The sequence below is a fragment of the Cynocephalus volans genome, chromosome 10 (assembly GCF_027409185.1).
Source record: "Cynocephalus volans isolate mCynVol1 chromosome 10, mCynVol1.pri, whole genome shotgun sequence".
Classification (NCBI taxonomy): domain Eukaryota; kingdom Metazoa; phylum Chordata; class Mammalia; order Dermoptera; family Cynocephalidae; genus Cynocephalus; species Cynocephalus volans.
Window position 1 is genome coordinate 105,459,078 of NC_084469.1, and position 20,830 is coordinate 105,479,907.

Below are 20,830 nucleotides of genomic sequence, written 5' to 3' on the forward strand. Positions count from 1 at the left end.
GGGTGCAGGAGCCACAGGCAGAGTGACTTCGTCAGGTCAACTTTGCGGTGGCTGAGTTGACAGGAGCATCCGGGGCTACTAGGACTGTCTTCCAGGCTGTCCTAAGGCGTGTGTGGGATGACATGTGCATGCCCTTGGCTGTGTTTGCATTAATAACAATCTCCCAGGATCACCTCCTTCCTGGCATGGGCCTGGGAGCAACATGTCTCACAGCGGGTGGGCCAGGTCATCTGAGCACTGAACTTGACTCCCTGGGTGGGTGGCCAGCCACATCTCAGCGGGCTTACTGTCCCATACATACCTGCGAGAACGTGGGCATGCGTACCCGCACGCACACACGCAGCCACCTGCTCCTGGAGACACACTATCTGCCTTCCCAGCGAGGCCGAGGCTGAGAAGTAAAACTTCAGGAGGTGCAGGATGAAGTGGTTTGAGAGGTTTGTGGGGAGACGTGAAGGAGCCAAATGACCCCACCCCAGACAGCAGGGCATGGGGCCTCATTACAGATTCATTTATTACTGTTCTTCCCAGAAGAAATAAAGAGAAAATTGGAGAAAGACAAAGGTCCAACCAACAAAGTTTCCTCTACTCTTCCAGGCAAGAAACATTCTGAACCTTTCATAACCTCAGCTAAGCAACCTCAGTTTGCAAATCCAGACAAACATCTGGGTGGGGCTGGGCCCTGCTCAGATTCAGGCAGGCTTCCTGGAGCCCAGGCCCACCTGAAGCCAGGGGAGACGTGGGTTCCCTACTGGTACCCAATTCCCACGGGAGGCTGTTAATGAGGCCAGGACCATGGGGCTTCCTGAGTGTATCCCAAAGAAGGCCGAGTTAAGGGTCAGCTGAGGGTGGGTTTCTGGGACCCACTAGGACCCTTTGGAGCATCTTGGAGGGGAAACAAAATACTAGGCTGCCTATGGGCATTCCTGAGTCTGCTAAGAGACTGTTTGCAGCAGTTTGGGCCAGGGTGCAAAGGAAACGCACACATGTGCATGCCCGTGTACACACACAGACAACGCTTCCTAGGCCTATTGGAAGCAGCCTACGAATCGTTTCAGAATTGCTCCCCTCGAGGGAGACTCCCAGCCCCCTTCGATGGGAAAGGCAAAGGGCCTTTCCCTGCTGGCTTGGCCTTCCAGTAGTTGAGGCGCTTGAAGGCTTCCAGGTCCCGGTGGGTGCTCATGATCAGGCGGCTGCCAGGGAAACAGGGGCACAAGCTGTGAGGTACCTGGTAGTCACCACACAACAGCGGGGGCTGCACCTCATTCACACGCACTCACAGGTGCATAAGCACTCTCACACATGCCTAGGTACACATGCAACTCACACACACGTGCAAACAATGGGAATCAGCTTGTTGCAGAGCAGGGTCTGCAAAGGACGAGTCTAAGGCAGGAATGAAGAAGGGGGAACAGAGTGGGCCCAGGAGTGGGTGGAATCCCTCCCTGCCCCACTGGGCCTCCCAAGGTCCCATCCCTTCTGCCTGTCCTCCCACCACCCCCAGATCTGAGCCCAACCCTTACTTCAGGTTGGAGAGCTCAACGACCAGGCCGCGCACAGTGTCTGTCGCGTCCTCCATCCTGCAGGCCTCATAGGCCTTGATCTCCACGTGGGTCCTGGTGGAAAGAGAAGTTAATGGAAAGGCCTGACTTTGGGGACAGCTCCACCAGAACTCCCTGTTTCAAAGGGCTTTCCCTGGGCTTCGAGCATCTTCTCTTCCAGACATCCAACCTGCCTTTCTCTGCTCACCGACAGAGCCCTGATGGCCAACTCTGCTGGCTCTACTGCCAAAAGTACACCCAGAATCCATTCACTTCTCCCCACCCGGCGCCGTGCCTGGCCCCCCAGCTCCTGCCCCTGTAGCCTGTCCCCCAGTGGGGGCTGTGAAAATGGAAACCAGGGCAGTCCCTCCCCTGGCCCCACCCATCCAGGATCCCTCTGCTCCCTCTCTGCTCCAGCCACACCGAATTCCTGGCCATTCCTGAGCACCTCTTAAGACTCTGGAATGTTCTTTCCCAAATGTCTCCTTGGTGGTGGTTGGGCTTCTTTGATCTCCATGGTTAAATTTTAACCCCTTTCCCACTGCATTTTTCTCCCTAACACTGCCATCTGTCTAATTTTCTGTTTCTCATGCCCCACACCCCTCCACCAACATGAAGCTTCGTGTTTGTTCCACGCTGCCTCCTCAGTGCTCAGGGCAGTTCCTGGAAGAGCCAGTACTGGGTGGGGTTAGTGCCCGTGCAAGAGGCAGACAAGCCGCAGCACCCACCACATCCAACGTGCATGGCCCACGGACATGGGCAGGGCAGGACGCCAGCCAGAGAAGTGGGGCCTCCCCACATGGGCTGGGGTCGCCCTCTTGGCTACACCCCAGGCTGTCAGTATGGAAACCCTGATTCCGCATCTCACTCAGCCTTGGGCCACTAGCCAGACCCCATGACCCTCCCTGGGGGCTTCCAGATGTCCTTGGGGGGTCGTATTGGCCCAGTGAGGCCACTGGAGATTTAGAGATGAAACCCCCTCCTCTTTGCTAAACATTAGCAGGGCCACACTGACTAAACTGCCTCTGGTCCATGCACATGTTTTGTGTGTGTGTTGCGGGGAACAAGAAGTAGCACAAGAGGTACTAGTGACAGAGACTGTGCAGGGGCAGGAGGCAGGAACGTGGTCTCTGCTGTGTGGAGGAGGAGGAGGGACAAACATGGCAAGGGCTGCATCCCTAGCCCTTCCTCCATGCTCACCAGACAGAAACAGAAACTTGGCCATAAATAATCCATAAGCCACTGCCTCTGCAGAGAGGCAGATTCAAGTACAATATAATAGGAGAGGATGGCCGCCTTGACACACACACACACACACACACACACACACACACACACACACACACACACACACACACACACACACACACACACACACACACACACCACACCCCCCCCTCAGGCTGCAAGGGCAACACACCTGGTGGCCTGCAAGAGGGAGGAGATGGCCCTCCTGGGACACAGAGCCAAATGGGGACGTGAAGAGGTGAGGGCAGCTTAGAGTTGCTCAGGCGCTCACCCCCTGCCAGAGCTGGGAATGGCCCCAAAAGCGTCTCAGCCGAGGGCTCTTAGCCCCATCTGGGTCCCCTCCCACTCCACAGGGACTCCAGGAAAACTCCAGCCCCTGATCCCAGAAAGATCCACATGCGTACACTGAAACAATGCACAGAGCTGGGGGCAGCGTCCCAGGGGTGCTGGGGCTCCCAGGGAGAGGCACTGGTTTGGGTGCAGCTTGCCAGCCACCAGTTCTCCGTGCGCAGGGAGCAGAGGGGCCATGCGCAGTTTGAAAGAGGCAGGGCTCAGCTCCCTCAGGGTTGAGGAAGATGAAGCTCAGGGAGGGAGAACGGGGCCCATTCTGTCACCCTCCATAGTAAAATGCGAGTGTACAGAGGTGGTGGGCCACAGTCCTGGGGCCACTTTCCATCCATCCCGCCTACCTCAGCTGGGTCTCGGCCACTGGGAGGGGGTCTCTGTTGGCATGTGGGTGAGGGCCAGGACAGCAAGGGTCCAGCCTGCTCCCTGCAGGAAACAGCTGGAAAGAGAAAGCACAATGTGTAAATGGTCCAGTCAGGCGAGCCCTGCACGGGGGAAGCAAAAGTCACGCTGGGGAACTCCAGCTTCACCTCAGCCACTCCAGGGACACCAAGGCTGGCCAAGACAATTGCAGAGGAAAAGTGGCCAGACTTAGGGTGACCAGCCTGGGCCCCTCTCCCCCCTGGAAAGAAAGCCGACATGGCGATGCCAAGCCCAACCCTGACATCCTCTCCTGGACCTGGGCCTGCAGGTGGCTCTGTCCATGAGTCCTCTGTCCCTGACAACCGCTGCAGACTCCTGTGTGTCCTGCAGCACCTTTATTTTATTTTATTTTATTTTGTTTTATTTTATTTTTTTAAAAAGATGACCGGTAAGGGGATCTTAACCCTTGACTTGGTGTTGTCAGCACCATGCTCTCTCAAGTGAGCTAACCAGCCATCCCCATATAGGAATCCGAACCCGTGGCCTTGGTATTATCAGCACCACACTCTCCCAAGCGAGCCACGGGTCGGCCCTCCGCAGCACCTTTAGAGGCACAAAGAAGGGGCCGAGCCCGTGGCGCACTTGGTAGAGTGCTGCGCTGGCAGCGCAGTGACGCTCCCGCCGCGGGTTCGGATCCTATATAGGACTGACCGGTGCACTCACTGGCTGAGTGCCGGTCACGAAAAAACGACAAAAAAAAAAAAAAAAAATAGAGGCACAAAGAAGACCCCAAGCGGCAGCAACTCTAGTGAGGTGGAGGCGTCCACCTTGCCGAATGAGCCATGCATATCCTATCAGGAAAAGATTTTGCAAATATATATATATTTTTTGTTTTTGTTTTTCTTTGATTTTGCACATATATTGCGAGGGAAAAAGGGAAAGCCAGATAACCCCAGGAAGCTTTAATATTCGTGGAAAATGTCAAGCTTGATCACGAAGGTGACATACATCCCTACAAAAACAGGCAAAGAGGCCGAGGTGGAGCAGCCAGCCCAGGGATGTTGGGCCTCTTCTGAGAAGAGCAAAGTCCTGGAGGGGAAGAGGCCTGTTCTAAGGTCATCCTTCCTGAATGGAGCCCCTAACCAGGATGGGGGTAGGGGGAGGGAAGGGCTTGAGCTACATCTGTAAAAGGACACTGAATCCAAAGGAACAAACTCAGAGGATAGCCTGTAGCCAGCAGTTCTCCCTCAGGGACGATTCTGCCTCCAGGGGACATTCTGCAGGGCCTGGAGACACTTTTGATTGTCATACTGGGGGAGGGGGTGCTCCTGGCATCTGGTGGGTAGAAGCCAGGGTGCTGGTCAACACCCTACAGTGCACAGGACAGCCCCACACAGCAAAGAATGATCTGGCCCCAAATGTTCACAGTACTGCAGTTAGGAAACCCTGCTGCAGACAATACTGTGTCTCCCTAACGTCTGGGTGACGACTCTTTTATTTAGGTGACTTTGTGACTTAAAACAAAACTTGAGGGGCTGCCTGGTGGGCTCACTCGGTTAGAGCGTGGTGCTGGTAACACCAAGGTCAAGGCTTTGAATCCCAAGTATATACGTACATACATACATAAAACACAACTCAATGTTACACAGTCACCTAACTCACTGCACTCTTCTTGGCCGAGAGGAATATTATTCTCACCCCCGACAGGTACAACTGTTCCCACCAGGGCTGTGTAAACATTTGACACAACAAAGGTGGCCCTCCAGCTGAATGTGCTGGGGACCACTGGCCAAGGATGACTAGTTGGTGATCCCTGAGAGGGATCCAGAATCAGCTTTTTTTTTGGGGGGGGGGTAGCTGGCCAGCATGGGGATCAGAACAGAATCAGCTATTTAAATAACTCCTCATGGGCCAGCCCGTGGCTCACTCGGGAGAGTGCGGTGCTGATAACACCAAGGCCCCGGGTTCGGATCCCATATAGGGATGGCCGGTTTGCTCACTGGCTGAGCGTGGTGCTGACAACACCAAGTCAAGGGTTAAGATCCCCTTACCGGTCAACTTTAAAATAAATAAATAAATAAATAAATAAATAAATAAATAAATAACTCCTCATGCAGCGTATAAAGGCTCCACCCATCCGAGGGTCTGCACAGAGCTGTGAGAAGAAAACACCAAACTCTTCTGTGAGGTCTTGGTTTGAGGTGTGAAGCCTGTGTCACTGCTGTAACCTCTGTGTGTCCCCTCCTCTGACATGACGTTTGCAGCAGTAGGCCACTGTTAACTGCTCTTTAGATCATTCTTTGTGCTATTCCTGAGTGCCTCTGCCTTCCTGCCGGGGGCCAACTAGAACCTTCCCACGGGAACCTGTTTGGTGGCTGGGTCGCCCTGACTTGCTCAGGAACGCCCAGTGTCAAAACCAAACTCGCCCAGGCGTCAGTGGCAGCGTCGTGAGGGCGGTGCCTCCTCCCCTGGCTGGGTCTGACCACCTGGGATGTCATCCCCTGTGCCTCACAGTCACGATTTTTTGATATTTTCAAACCTGGCAGTTTGGTAGCCTATTAACTGCTGGAGGTGCCTGGGTACACCTGGCCCCAAACCTCCCAACTGCTTCCCAGGCCCCCTCTTTCAGCCACTGTCCTGGAGGCTGGAGGCTGAGGCAATGTAGCCAGCTCTTCTCTCTGGGTGAGGGATTTGTGTTTTTTAAAGGATGAGGCTCTAATGATAAAATCTCAGCTGTGCCCAGCACCTGAACTTTTCTTGGCTTCTCAAGCGCTTGTGTTCAAACTCTGCAACTGAACTGCACTGACTCGCTTTCAATTATCTTGCTTGTCTGATGATGACGACAAGAGACGGAGTGCTGTGCCCTGCACGCTGCAGGAAGGGCTGAGTCTGAAAAACCACCACATAGGCGGACATCACAGAGGGCCAAAAAGGACCCCTGGTGACCCCTTAGGAGGACAACGCCTTGCAGACCCACATTCACTCTCTTGACAAGCCTAACCCAGCCCTGCTCCCCTCCAAAGTGAACAGCTGGTTCTTTCTCCAGCTGAGCATCCGATGAAATCCTGTGCTGGTGTTTCAGGGTTTTGCCATGAGAAAAAAAAAACTCTTTAAGTGCTAGAGTGATACAGTACAAAATGCTCACCCTGGGAGATGCAGGAGGAAACAGGACTACCATAAACCCCACAGGGCCAGGGCCACATCCGGTTTGTTTACATTGTCACCCTGGCATGGAACAGGTGCTTGATAAGTACATACTGAATTTTTTTTTTTTTTTTTGACATCTGACTGGTATGGGGATCCAAACCGTTGACCTTGGTGTTATCAACACTGTGTTCTAACTGAGCTAACCAGCCAGCCCCTGAATGAATTTTTTTAAAAACATCTCAACAGGGATGGCAAAGGAAACAGAGGTCAACATTTGAAAAGCAAACTGGGCTCTGCATTCCAGGACAGGGTGGCCCAGGCACAGCTCCCGCATCCAGCAGACCCAGCTGCCAACCTGCCCCCATATCACCTCCGCCAGGTGCCTGACCTCCTCCAGCCTTTTTGCCACACCCAGTATGTGGAAAGGGAAGCACCTGCCTCTCAGGGAGTGACTGTAAAGCCCTTCATCTGGGCTCAGGTGCCCCAGCCAGCAGGCAGGGGATATCCCACTTCCCCCAGGGGCGGGGCTGAGGCAAGACTGCCACCTGCCCCAACAGGTGGATGTCCATGGCTACACAGGCTCAGCCACCAGGGAAGGTGACATGGCTCAGCCTACTGGGTGGGCAGATCCCGAAGGAAGCACAGCCCTGACAAGTTCTGGCAGAAAACCACCATTACTTATATATGTTTGGAAAAGCATCACATCAGTACCTCCAGATGATCCTAAAGATGGGCAAAGGCTCTTTTCTGGTTGGGGAGTGAAGTCCCCTCCCCAGGCCCAGCTGTGAGGCTGCTAGCTTCTTCAGGTCGTCCCTCTCTGTCCATCACCCTCCATGTGCCCCTTCAGAGCCTGCAGGCACTGAAGGGTGGACAAGGTGGGCACAAAGCTGCCAGCAGCTGACAAAGACCTGTGTGTCACCGCCCTAGGGATTGTCACAGAAAGGAATCTGGGCCCTTTCTGCAAAACCACTGATTCCTCACCCACCAAAGCTGCCCCTCAGGCCCCTGACTTGTTTTCTGTGTACGTGGAACACCATGAGCTGCATCTTCCCTCCACCACTGGGCAATTTGGGAACAGGGCTTGAGGCTGTTCGATGCCTGCCCTGTGACTGTCTGTCACTCAGAGAAGCTCTTACCTGCTCAAGTGAGGCTTCAAAGTCGGGGGCATCCAGGGCATCCCGTATCTGGCTTTCTGGCAGGAAGTCGAATTCCACAGCTGAGGATCCCCCCCAGATGGCCTGGTCTGCAGAATCAGGAGGGTTTTCAGGCTGCCCTGCTGGCTCTGCAGGGGTGGCTGATCCCTGGCAGGCCCAGGTCTCCTGGGAAGGGTCAACTGTAGCTTCCCTGTGCTCTGGCAGAACAGAGGTGCGGAGGAATAGACCGAGCCCCTCGGGGACTTGCTCGTGGCTCTGACTGCCTAACTTGGTTGCCTCTTGATCAGGGCCTGGAACCTGCTTCTGATCAACACCTGGGCCTGTTTCTGGGGCTAGATGGCCAGAAACTCCAGCACCCAATGATGGCTCTCGGTTCCTGTGAGTCAGAGCCAGGGAGGCTGTGAGGCCCACTGGGAAGTTGCCTGGGGGCTCATCTCCCCACCTTGGTGCCCCTCTGCCTCCTGTGGTCTCCCTGCTGTGGCCTCCATCAGAGGCCTTCCTGCCGGGAGAGGCAGATGACCTGGTGGTGGTCTGCCCATCTGGCCTGGCCACTTCTGGAGCCCTCTGTTCCAGCTCAGGAGGGTCTATGCTCATGTCTGCGATGACAGCAGCCCCCAGGGAGAAGCATCCTTGGTTGCTGCGGCTCTGTTCTGCTTCCCACCCTGTCCCACTGGGCGTCTGTCTGGGATTAGGGGGGCCCTGGGACAGAGACCCAGGCTCTGGGCACCCAGTGGCAGGGCCCAGTCCCTGAGCAGGGATCAAGGTAGGAGCTGATGCTGGGACCCCATCTCCTTCCTCCCAGGGCCCCCCGGGCAGGTCAGCTCCTGCCCCTCCTTGGGTATCTCCCTCCTGGGGGACTCCTCTGTTTGTCTCCTTCCCTGAAGCATCACTTCTCAGTAGGTGCCCTTTCAGGCCATGATTTCCTGCAACCCCAGCCCTCTCTGTCTCTGGCCTGCTGTTCTCCAAGTTTCCACCACCCCTATTGGTCCCTTGCTCCAACAGGGGGTACTGGCTGGCTCCCTCTGAGGCAGAGGGTGCTGTTCCCCCTTCTGGAGAGACCATGGGCTGAGGATCCCAGCTGCTGGACACAGGCCTCACGAGGTTCCAGCTGCTCTGCTCAGGGTGGGTGTCATCTGCCTGTTCCTGGTCTCCCAGCTCCCTGACCTCCTGGAGAGCAAGCCCTGGGGACTCCTCCAACAGCTGCCTTCCTGCCTGCTGGGCACCGGGCTCTGGAAGTGTCTCCTGTGGAGAGAAAAAGACTCAGCTCTAGGGCCTATGATAATCAACTGCTCTAAAGATTCTTCTAGTCATAACTGCCCTGTCCAAAGACTCAGATGGTGCACTGACCATCGTGCACTGAAATAGGCATCAGTACCAGAGCTGGGCCAAGGTTTGTATCTGGAGGTAGCACGGGAACAGGAAGCCCAGGAACCTGTCCTTCCACCAGCTTCTTCTCCCTGCCAGCACCAGGCATCCAGGAAGATCAGGGATATAAAAATCAAGGTGGCATGTGGATCGCACCAATGTTAATTGCCTGGTTTTGATGATGGACTACGGCTATGGGAGACATTATCACCGGGGGAAGCTGGGGTAGGGCACACAGGAACCTTTCTGTACAATTTACTTTTTAAAAATTGTGGTAAAATACACCTAACACAAAATTTACCATCTTAACCCCCCCCTTTTTTTTTTTAAAGATGACCGGTAAGGGGATCTTAACCCTTGACTTGGTGTTGTCAGCACCAGGCTCTCCCAAGTGAGCCACCGGCTGGCCCCATCTTAACCATTTTTAAGTGTACAGTTCAGTGGCATTAGTTACATTCTCATTGTTGTACAACCATCACCACCATCCACCTCCAGAGCTTTCTCATCTTTCCAAACTGAAACTCCGCACCCATTAAACACTGACTCCCCATCCCCTTCCCCAGCCTCTGGCACCCACCATTCTACATTTGGTCTCTATGAATGTGACTACTGTAGGGACCTCAGATAAGTGGAATCATACAGTTTACCTTTTGTGGCTGGCTTATTTCATTTAGCATAATGTCCTCAGGGTTCACCTATGATGTTGCATGTGTCAGAATTCCCTTTCTTTTTAGGGCTGAATAGTATTACACTGCACCGTGTCTATCCATTCATCTGTCAATGGACGTGCACCTGTACCGTTTTTGCAGCTTCCTATGAGTCTATTAATTATTTCAGTATAAAAAGTTGTTTTAAGGGCCAGCCCGTGGCTCACTCAAGAGAGTGTGGTGCTGATAACACCAAGGCCACGGGTTCAGATCCTATATAGGGGTGGCCAGTTCGCTCCCTGGCTGAGCGTGCTGCTGCTGATAACACCAAGCCAAGGGTTAAGTTCCCCTTACCGATCATCTTTAAAAAAAAAAAAAAGTTGTTTTTAAAAAAGTCCCTAATGGAGGTGGAAAATGACAAGAACAGGGTGGTGGGGAGAGATGGAAATACCACCTGGGGGAGAAGCAGGTTCTGGCTGGGAGTCAGATGCAATATCGTGCCTCAGGTAGATGGCAGCTCCACCCTTCCAGCTGCTCAGGCCTAAACCTCTGGAGTCACTGCAGCCCGGACTTCCTCTGACTCCAGATGCACATATCTGACACTTCCACCTGGCACCTCCAGGTCACCTCCAATGTGACATGACCAACATCAGCTCCTGAGTGTTCCCCCATCGCCCTCAAAGCCTCCCCATCTCAGCTAATAGCAATTCCATCCCTCCAGCCACCATCCGGGCCCCAAACCCTGGAGTCAACCCATCCCTCCCTTCCTCTCATGGCCACCCTGTCAACTCTCCCTTCAGATATGTCGGGAATCTTACTGTTTCTTGCCAGCTCTGCGCCTGGTCCCTTTGGCCCAGACACCATCCTCTCTCCCCTGGCTATCTGCAATAGTCCCCTAATGCGCTCCCAGCCTGCCCTGACCTGGGTTCAGCTGATGTTCAACAAAGCTACCAGGTGATGGTTTTCAGACCTCTGTGGGTCACGTCTCCCCTCTGCCTAGAGCCTTCCCAACGCCCCCAAATCACTCATGGTACAGATCCCCCCATCTCCTCTCTAGTATTCCCCCTCCTTCTCCTGGGTTCCAGGCCCGCCAGCTATCTCACTGGTCCTCAATGCGCTGCACTGGCCCTGCTCCTGCTTCAGGCCCTACCCTGGGTGTCTTCCTTTATGGGGAACATTCCTCCCTGGTTCCCATGAGGCTCAGCCCCCACTTCCTGCATCTCTCTCTTTAGCTGCCACACTGGCCACCTCTGTAAGCCTCCCCTCCCCATGCAGCACTCCTTTTGCTCTTTTCCTGGCTGTAAGGGCAGAATAGGGGATAAACATGTTCACCATCCCATCTCCCCAATGCTGGAAGCAGCACCTGGTATTGAGAAGGTGCACAAGTCCTCTTGGAGTGAGTTATTTATTTATTTACTTATGTATGTATATATGTATGTATTTATGTATTTATTTAAAAAGACGACAGGTAAGGGGATCTTGACCCTTGACTTGGTGTTGTCAGCACCAGGCTCTCCCAAGTGAGCTAACCGGCCATCCCTATATAGGGATCCGAACTCGTGGCCTTGGTGTTTGGAGTGAGTTTTTAATGTCTGAACAGGCACACCTGTGTCTGTGAATGTGCTCCTCATGCACAGGCCTGCAATGTCAAATCAAAAATCAGAAGTGTGCAGCGAGCGTTAGCCAAGCACATACTACATGTTAAGCGTGGTGCTGACATTCTGCACGCGGTGCCTTGCTGGATCCTGCTGACAACCTCGTGAGGCACATTTCTATCACTGTCTCTAATCCACAGGGTTAAGGAAGGTCTGGAAAGCAGAGGAGCCGGAACACAAACACTGTCCAATTCAAAATCCCCGCTCCCAACCTCCACACCACACACCTTCCTGAGAAACTCCGATAAGTGGACTACAAACTCAGATTGCAGTCTACACCCAGCAGGTCCCCTACAGACAACAGCTGCTCTAGAGTTATCAGCACTGGGGGAAAATGCCTCCTCCACAGTTCCCTCCCTACACCCATCAGGGCTAACCCTTCTAGGAGAGGGTCTGCACTGCAGATGTTGGACACTGAAGGTAGCAGCATGTCAATCCAGCTTCAGTGATTTTTTCTTTTTTTGGCAGCTGGCTGGTGCAGGGATCAAACCCTGGACTTTGATGTTATTAGCCCCATGCTCTTCCCAACCCTCTTTTTTTTTTAATTAAACTTTTCTATTGTGAGATCCTTGTAGATTCTTATGCAGTTGTAAGAAATAATACAGAAAGATCTTTGTGCCTTTCATCCAGTTTTCCCCAATTGTAACATCTTGCATTTTCCCCCAATTGTAACACAAGTACAATATCAGGACCAGGATGTTGACCTTGATAAGATCCATGGACCTTCTTCAGACCCTCCCAGGTGAACTTGTTCTCATTTGCATGTGTGCATGAAGTTCTACACAGTTCTCTCGCCTGTGGAGTTTGTATATCCACCACCACAGTCAAGAGACTGAACATTTCTACCACCTCAAGGATCCATTTGTACAAGCTGCTTTATATAGCTATACCTGCCTCCCTCTCCTGCCCTCCCACCCTGGAAAAGAATCTCTCCTCCATCTCTATAATTTCGTCATTTCAGCAGTGCTATATAAACGGAATCCTACTGTATATAACCTTTCAGATTAGCTTTTCCCACTCCGCACAATGCCCTGGAGATCCACCCAAGTTGTCACATGTATCACTAACTAGTTTGTTCCTTTTTATTGCTGAGTAGTGTTCCATGGTGTGGATGGACCATGGTTCACTTAACCATCACCTGTTGAAGGATATCTGGAGTGTTCCCGGTTTGGGGTGATCACAAATACAGCTGCTGTGAACACCCAAAACCCACTCTTTTAGAGGCACATGTTGCCACAGACATTGTCACGCTTGGAACTCATGATGGCCAGGACAAGAGCGTTGTAAGACCCCTGACTCACACAAAAGCCCCTGAGAAGCAGAGGGGTTCAGGGATAGAATGTGGGCTACCTTTCTGAGTTTTACTATTTCCATGCAACCTGGGAAAGACGGTTCTGGCCTTGACCACAGCAGTGCAGGCACAGCCGTCCTGAACACTTCCAACTGGCCCATACAGCATCTAGTGCAAACGCAGCAGACATCTGCAACATGATGTGCTGAAACTGGTAGTGGAGAGGTGCAGGTCCAGCCATTACCAAAGAAAACCAAGGTGAAACAGCCGTTGAGGCTTGGCCAAGAGGCTGCACACGTTTGGGGCTCAGCCTGGCTGATTTTAGGGCCTTACCGGGCTAACGGCCCCATTGCTAGGGTCCTCTTCCCTGGTCTCTGCTTTTCTTGCCACTGTCTTCCTGGGTTTTGCAAACTGGGGGACAAACCTCTCAACTGAGCTCTGTAAACCAGATACAAGAACAAAGCAGCAATAAAGATAAGGCAGGAATGAGATCTTAGGAAAAAAAAAACCCAAATCAGTTCTTTTCTTGTAGCCTCTAGTGTGTCCCTTGCCCTCCACTCCCAGCCCCGCCACCCTGCCCAGCACTTTCCCACCAGCCCCTGCAGGCCGTGAGCAGCTGTTGACAATGAAGAGAGACCCAGAACTTGAACTGAAGGGCAGTGTCTCTCATACAGTTGACCGTTGAACAACACAAGTTCGATCTGCACAGGTTTTTTTTTTTTCAATAAATACTGTACAGTACCGTAAATGTATCTTCTCTTCCTTATGATTTTCATAATAACATTTTCTTTTCTCTAGCTTACTTTATTGTAAGAATACAGTATATAATACATATAACATACAAAATATGTTAATTGACTGTTTATATTATCTGTAATGCTTCTGATCAACAGTTAAGTTTGGGAGAGTCAAAAGTTTTATGGAGGGCTGGCTGGTTAGCTCACTCATGGTGTGGTGCTGATGATACCATGGTCAAGGGTTCAGATCCCTGTACAGGCCAGCTGCCAAAAAAAATAGTTATATATGGATTTTTGACTGTGGGGGGTGCGGTGCCCCTAACCCCCATGTTGTTCAAGGGTCAATGGTAAATACATAAGGCTACAAAATAGGCTCACCTGGGAAGGAAGAAAGGGAGCTGCCTCCTTTTCTGGTTGCCCGAGGAGCCTGGAAGAAGCTCCTATTTCCTCATCAGGGGAGCTGTGTGGGGATAGACAAAACTCAGGAGGATCAGAAGTCCTCCTAAGATGTCAATTCATGTCATTAAGACAAACGGAAAACAAAATCCAAAAGAAGTGATGCAGAGTCTCCTAGAAGGGAAGCTCTGGAACACCTGCTTTAAGAGGGTGGGATTGGCTCAGTTGGTTAAAGTGTGGTGCTGATAACACCAAGGTCTGGGTTCGATCCCCACACCGGCTAGCAAAAAACAGAAATAAAAAAATAAAACAGTTGGATGGAGGAGTGGTTACCTGACATCATTTAATGGCCAAGAAGGGTACAGAGTCCCACATGGAGAATACAGACCATCTAACCCGGCAGCACTTTTACTCTTACAATCCTAGGAACTGGCTCCTGAAGTAAGAACGGGATTCTCACTTGGATGGACACTGCAGCCCCAACACTGCACATTCCAGAGAAAGGTAGGTGTGGACATGAGAAACACACTGCCTAAAAAATCTGGTGAGATTTATGGTTATACCTAAATAAATGTGGATATATGTACATTGTAAAAAAAAAAAAAATCAAGATCCAGAACTAAAATTTCAGATGATTTCAACTTTGGAAGTGGAGCAGGGAAAAGCGTGAAGATATGCTAATGGGCTTGAACTGTTCCAGGGGAGGTTATAAGGCAGGACAAGTCAAGATATGGATTGGCAGAGTCTGTTAGAAAATTTAAAATTGGCATGGGTCACCTGGGTGTCTTCTGGGGTGCCAGTAATATTTCATTTCTCAACATAAATATTTTAAGCTGTTTGCTTCATGTTTTTATGTTTTTCTTGTTGGCTGGCCAGTATAGGGATTGAACTTCAGACCTTGGTGTTATCAGCACCATGCTCTAACCAGCTGAGCTAACCGGCCAGCCTCATGTTTTCTTGTGTGTCTTTTTCTGTGCATGTAGTATTTCTTTTTTTTTTTTTAAAGATGACTGGTAAGAGGATCTTAACCCTTGACTTGGTGTTGTCAGCACCACGCTCACCCAGTGAGCCAATTGGCTATCCCTATATGGGATCCGAACCCATGGCCTTGGTGTTATCAGCACCACACTCTCCCGAGTGAGCCATGGGCTGGCCACTGTGCATGTAGTATTTCTTAATAAAACATTTTAAAAACAAACAGAAAAGAAAAAAAAGGTGGAAACCCAGAGAATCCACCATTCTTGTGGACTCAGAGGGCAGCGTGGGCTGTGGCCACAACCCTGCCAGCCCTGCTGGCCTGTCCAAAAGTGAGGAGTACAGTGACAGTGTCATGCCTTTCTAGAAGAATAGCTTAGGTGTGACACATGGTCCCTCTTTTCACATTGCTTACACAGCAGGGCTGCCAAGTGACCTGAGTGTCAGCGCTTGTGACCTTGTGATCCAGCCTTTAGTCCTAAGACTGCAATGACCTGAGATCATATCAGATGGACACACACACACACACACACACACACACCCAGAAAAATTTTTTTTTTTTTAAAAGATGACCGGTAAGGGGATCTTAACCCTTGACTTGGTGTTGTCAGCACCGCGCTCAGCCAGTGAGCTAACCGGCCATCCCTATATAGGATCCGAACCCGTGGCCCTGGTGTTATCAGCACCATACTCTCCTGAGTGAGCCACGGGCTGGCCCCCCCAGAAAAGTTTTGTCAGACAAACACATGCCTCAATTTTTTACTCAGGAAATTCAGCAGTCCAATCCACAATGCCTTCTCTGATGATCTCGGCAGCAGGAATCTTGCTTCTCCAAACTCCCACTAACCCTTTCTACTTTACCATAGTTACATGTATGTGGTTTAACCCCATGGACTGACTAAGCTGTTCTTGAGGGCTTTCTTTTTTTCCTACCATGCTTAATTACATATTTGGTGAAAAAAATAAGAGAACCAGGAATTCATAATGGTTAAGAACACAGGAACTGGACAGAGCCAGAATTCCAGCCTGCTTGCACCAGCTCAGGGGCCTTGGGCAAGTCATATGATCTCTCTAAACCTCCAGGGTCCTCATCTATATAAATTGAGCATTGAAAAAACCTTATTTCACAGTGCCATAAGGATTTAATGAGGTGATGTGTGTAAAATGTTTATTATCTATTGGTACAATTATTTCACAGACCAACAACTCCTTCGGTCCCTCCTTGATTTAGGAGGAGGAGGGATGTGGAATAAACATGGATTTGACCAGCAGACAAAATATGAGTTTCACTCTGTAGCCTTGAATGATTCGATGTTATCTTTGCCCATGGTTACAATGTCGACCTTTCTCACCCGTGAGGGAAGCGTCAGGTGGGTCATGTTGGTCCTCTCCTCTTTGTGCCCGTCCACAAGGCTGCTGTGTTGTGTCAACTGTCAGCAGGGAGGCCTGCTGGAGTGCTGCAAGCCACCTACCTGGAGACTGCCTGTCTCAGTTCCTCCCTGCTCTGCTCTGCAGAGGAAGCACGTCCCGACCTGCCTTCTGGCTCTTCAGGGTGATGCGAACCGTCCAACTCGGAACTCTGGGGGCCCCCGTCAGAGTCTCCTTGCCTTGGGTTCTTTGTGGGTTTTGGAGGACGGATTCCTTCTCCTGGTTGGAGACAAAGAAAGATGAAGGTGTGGAGGACATTGGGAGGGAGTGTACACTGCCACTGCTGAACCATGAGTGAGCAGGCGTGTCCCAAGGGCATGAAACCCCTGCTCTGGCACTCCCCCTGGTGAGTGAGAAATGGGATGGAACCCTGTCCAGGAGGTGGGGCCTATGAGCTTACATGGCCATGGGATTCAAGGGCATATGACTAATGCACTAGCCATGACTGCGACTGAATCCTGAGATGGCCTGGCCTGGCTCCAAACCACATGGAACAACCTGGCCCAGCTGACTCTGGGGAAGTGGCAAGAGGTGTGTGGCAGACCTCAGCTTAAACGGCCCTGCAGAGGGGCCATCCCTGACTTCTCTAGAAGCATCCCTTTCTGGCCCACGGCTCTGTCCTGTTCAGTTCACGGTTTTTCTGCATGTGCCATCTCTTGCCTCCCCCACTACAACTGGGCTGCATTCAAGGAGGGGTCTCATCTGTCACTCTCTGCTGGGTCTCAAGTGCCTAGAGGAGCATCTAGTACAGTGAGTTCTCAGTATATAAACGCTTAGCGGATGACCGAATACACGCACAGGGAGAATGCCATTCACCAGGTGCAGACAAGACTAAATAATGTACCACTCTAGTTTTCCAAGACACCTACATAATACCCATCCTGGGAAAACTGGGAACCAGTCACTGAGTGCTTTGGCCACCACTCTGTCCCTTGTACCTCCTTCCCATCACTGAATGCAGTTGCGTGGGTGTCTTTTTCTTGCCCTTGAGAATCTAAAGGTGATTATTAACATCTATTTGTTGAATGAAGGAAACTCCCTTACAGAGAAACTGCCAGTGGTGGCTGGTTTGTGAGACCTCCCCGAATCTGACCCCAACCTAACCACATATTCAATGAACAAATGACAAGGGTTGACTCTAGTGAGTTTGACGCCACATGCTGTCCTAAGAACTTGTCGGTGTTACGATAAAACTTCGAGGTAGGGGGCTGCTGTAACGTTCATCTTCCAGGTGAGGACATGGAGGCCAAGAAATGGAGACTGGGATCCAGAACAACCCCAGAGCCCGCACACTTCAGAGTACCTGAGCATTTACTGAGCGCGTACTATATACTGAACTTGAAAACAGGCAGGAAGAACAAAAAGACAAACCAAACCCAGGTGCTGCCTTCCCAGAGTTCAGCCAAGCAGACTCTTTCCAACTTCAGCCCCTCACGCACCTGCACTTCTTTAAGTAAACCAACTGAATGAGTCCCCACCCCTGCAACACCAATTGCTAGGCTCCTCCTCAGTTCTCACTCAGCATTCGCACTCCACCAAACCACAGCAATTTTGTCATTTCTTCTAATTCTGTCAGTTACAGTTTGAGTGTGCCCCTATATACTGCTATGTATTTGATTAGCTCTCTCTGTGAGAAGAATTTTCCTTTTCCCTCTGACTAGGCCTTGAGGGTCCCCTGAGCAGGACTGAGTCTGCTATGCCCTTTGATCTCAGCCCCTTTCCGCCTCTCTCAGGTACCCACCCTAGCAAGCGCTGCACTTCTGACTAAGGCCCCATGGATGTCTCTTACACAAACGCATTCCCACCTTATGGTCTGCCAGGAAGGGTAAAATGCAGCAGCTTTGTTTATTTGGTTTCTTAATATTCCCAAACACTAGCTCACTTGGCTGATCCAATGGTCATTTGTACCAAATAAAAAGCAAAAATATCAACAGAAGCGAAGAGCCTCCCATTTCCTGCCTGTGATCTGTCCCCATGGGACTAATTTAAGAACAAATAAGGCAGAGCCTTGTGTTCAACACCAAAGGCTGAAGATGTTGGGAGGTAAAGGGCCTCTTTCACCCCCTGCCAGAATCTTCTTCCTCTCTCCCCACCCCATCCAGCACACACACAGAAAGAGTTGTCCAAGGCCAGCCCAGAGCTGCACTGGGGTGGGAAGTCCACTGCCAAGAGAGGACCGACCCAAATGACCTGCCGTGGGTGGGCCTGGCTGTCCCCAGCATCCCCCTCCAAGGTCAGAGAAATTCCTGTGCCTCCAAGTGGCCTGTTGCTCATCTCTGCACAAAACATTTCCTATCTGTTGATAATTACTTTTCTGCCCTATATCTTGGGGAAAAAATGAGCACCACTCCCTAAATTCATCACCTACTAATTAAAGAAGTTACCTAAGACAACGAGAGGGAAATAGAGCTATGCTATGTAATACTGGGTGTTTTTTTTTTTTTTTTTCAAATGAGGAAATTCTGTATGTATGTCGCTTAGTAAAGATGGTCATATCTATCGCGAAATGAAAAATGGAGGTTGCAAATCAATATATGTGACAATTCTATTTTCCAAGAAAAACACTGTAATTGTTTATACACAGAAAGAGTCTGAAAGAAGTAGTGTACTGAGATTAGTTTCCTGTTTTTTATGTTTTACTATAATTTATCATTGTCCTATGGTCGTGCTAGATGTTAACATTAAGGGAAACTGAAAGAAGGGTAGACAGAACTCTCTGAACTATTTTCTGCAACTTTTCTCTAAGCCCCAAATTATTTCAAAATGAAAAGTTTTTTAGAAATCTGGAAGCACAATCCTTAACAGCAGCACACGTGTGTACTACCTTGGGTCTGTTCTCTGTACTTTACAAATACTAATCCATGTGTGAGCTCTATGGCAGCATTCCCAACCTATGCACTGCGGATGTTTGGGGCTGAATTATTCTGTGTTGTGGGGGCTGTCATGCACACTGTAGAAGTTTCAGCAGCACCCTGGCCTCCACCCAATAGATGCCAGTACCACCATGTCCTCCCGCACACACACCCAAGTTGTAAAAACAAAAATGTCTCTAAACATTGCCAGCTGTCCCCTGGGGAGAAAATCCCCTCTTCCCACTCAGTGGAGAACCACTGCTCTAAAGCAAGGGTACCTGCTTTTATTATCCCCAATTTACAAAAGGGGGAAACTGAGACACAGAGTAAGTCATCCACTGTTACACAGTGAGCAGGAGAGCTGGGATAAACTCAGGTTTTTGGTTCTGGAGTAACACACTTAGACACACACCAGATGGTCTTACAGGACGTCAAGCTCTATTCAGGGGTCATCTCTGGGAGTGGGCCTGCAGGGAGGCTGCACTCCCGCCCTGAAGCCTGCCCATAGGCTTTGGGACCGCACCAGAGGCTGGTGGAAGCTCCAAAATCTTTCACTTTTTACTGTATGCTCTTTTCCATAATTTTCGTTTTTCTTACTAGCATGCATTAAATCGTTGTTTTCTTTTAAGGAGCTTGAGGGTGGTTGTGTTAGCATTTCTGCTACAAATAAACCCACACTCCTCCTACATGCAGGAGCAGCACCAAGAAGTGTCAACTTGAATGAACAAAATACCTGAGGTCCGAACCTTCTTCCTCTTAGTCATTTTATCCCTCCTTTGAGAAATCTGAAAACAAGCAAAAATTTCCCATCATTATAAGCAGTCCCTGTCCCTGTCTGTATCCAGTGGCCTTAGCTGAAGGCTACTCCCACCTCCACCTCAGCCCATCTGGCTGCCCTAAGGGGTCAGTTGGGCCCCAACAGGACACAGGGTGGTACACAGAGATAAGCCACCTTGGGCCATGGCCGGGTAGGAACTCAAACCTCCTCCATGCTGCAGAGGGGAGGGAACTGCCCATCTTCTGCCAGGGTCTGAGAAGCACATGGGCCCAAGGGATCCTCCATGGGAAGCCCTGGCGACCCCAAATCTAGTCTCTGGGTCGGGGCAGCCTGCATTAAGCCCCTCCCTGCAAGCTAGGGTATCTGGGGCCCTTCCAGGGACACTTGAGGACTCTCGTGGGGGCCTCAGGGGCCCTTCAAGGTCACTTGGGGACTTTAAAGGAGCCACCTGGGGCCCTTCAGGGGACGCCCAGGGCCTTGGCGGGACAAGAGTCGCCACAGGCCGATGTCTTTCAGACCTGGGAGCCAGGGCAGCCAAAACCGACCTGGGCCACAGAAGTCGACGAAGTCCCTCTGTCCTTATCAGGAACGAAGTGTGCCTGGATCTGTTGGAGGACAAAAGCTTAAGTTATTTGCATCACACCTTTTTGAAAAAATAAAAGCAAAGTTGGACCTCACAGAGACCTGGTGGCCTGGAGTTGGGAGCTGAGGGGACGGGAGGCCAGAGGTCTGCGCGCTGGGGACCCAGTTCCCGGTGACCAGCCCCGCACTAACACTACCTCGGCCACCGAAGAGTGAGCACTCCCCAAACCGGGAGCCCAGGTGAGGCTGGAGCCCGTAGATTGGCCGCGGGACTCGGCGAGCCGCAGGGCCGCCAGCACCTCACACCTGAACCCGCTCCGTCTCTT

General features: G+C 51.2%; 1 protein-coding gene across 3 annotated transcripts; it reads right to left on the reverse strand.

Annotated features, from left to right (window-relative positions):
- Positions 1 to 490: 490 nt before the first annotated feature.
- Positions 491 to 20,829, reverse strand: BRME1 (break repair meiotic recombinase recruitment factor 1). Of its 3 annotated transcripts, none has more exons than XM_063111393.1 (10): positions 20,702 to 20,829; positions 20,468 to 20,527; positions 19,878 to 19,929; positions 16,337 to 16,511; positions 13,872 to 13,953; positions 13,090 to 13,194; positions 7,781 to 9,040; positions 3,479 to 3,573; positions 1,524 to 1,616; positions 491 to 1,193 (listed from the first exon to the last, which is right to left on the reverse strand). In XM_063111393.1, the coding sequence occupies exons 3-10, from the start codon at positions 19,906 to 19,908 to the stop codon at positions 1,055 to 1,057; spliced, it is 1,980 nt and encodes a 659-aa protein (XP_062967463.1). In that variant the 5' UTR covers positions 19,909 to 19,929; positions 20,468 to 20,527; positions 20,702 to 20,829; the 3' UTR covers positions 491 to 1,054. The 3 variants fall into 3 exon arrangements, with proteins under 3 accessions (XP_062967463.1, XP_062967464.1, XP_062967465.1); XM_063111394.1 differs by having other exon boundaries at positions 20,699 to 20,829; XM_063111395.1 differs by lacking the exon at positions 20,702 to 20,829 and adding an exon at positions 20,607 to 20,684.
- Between the last annotated feature and the right edge of the window lies 1 nt (position 20,830).

Bases quoted from the DNA above. Each gene is read 5' to 3' on its own strand.
- BRME1 (XM_063111393.1), bottom strand. From the start codon at position 19,908: ATGACTAAGAGGAAGAAGGTTCGGACCTCAG. The intron at 13,954-16,336 runs GTAGGTGGCTTG...ATCCCCACACAG, and splicing joins CTGAGACAGGCAGTCTCCAG to CTCCCCTGATGAGGAAATAG. The intron at 1,194-1,523 runs GTAAGGGTTGGG...TTTCCCTGGCAG, and splicing joins GTTGAGCTCTCCAACCTGAA to CCGCCTGATCATGAGCACCC.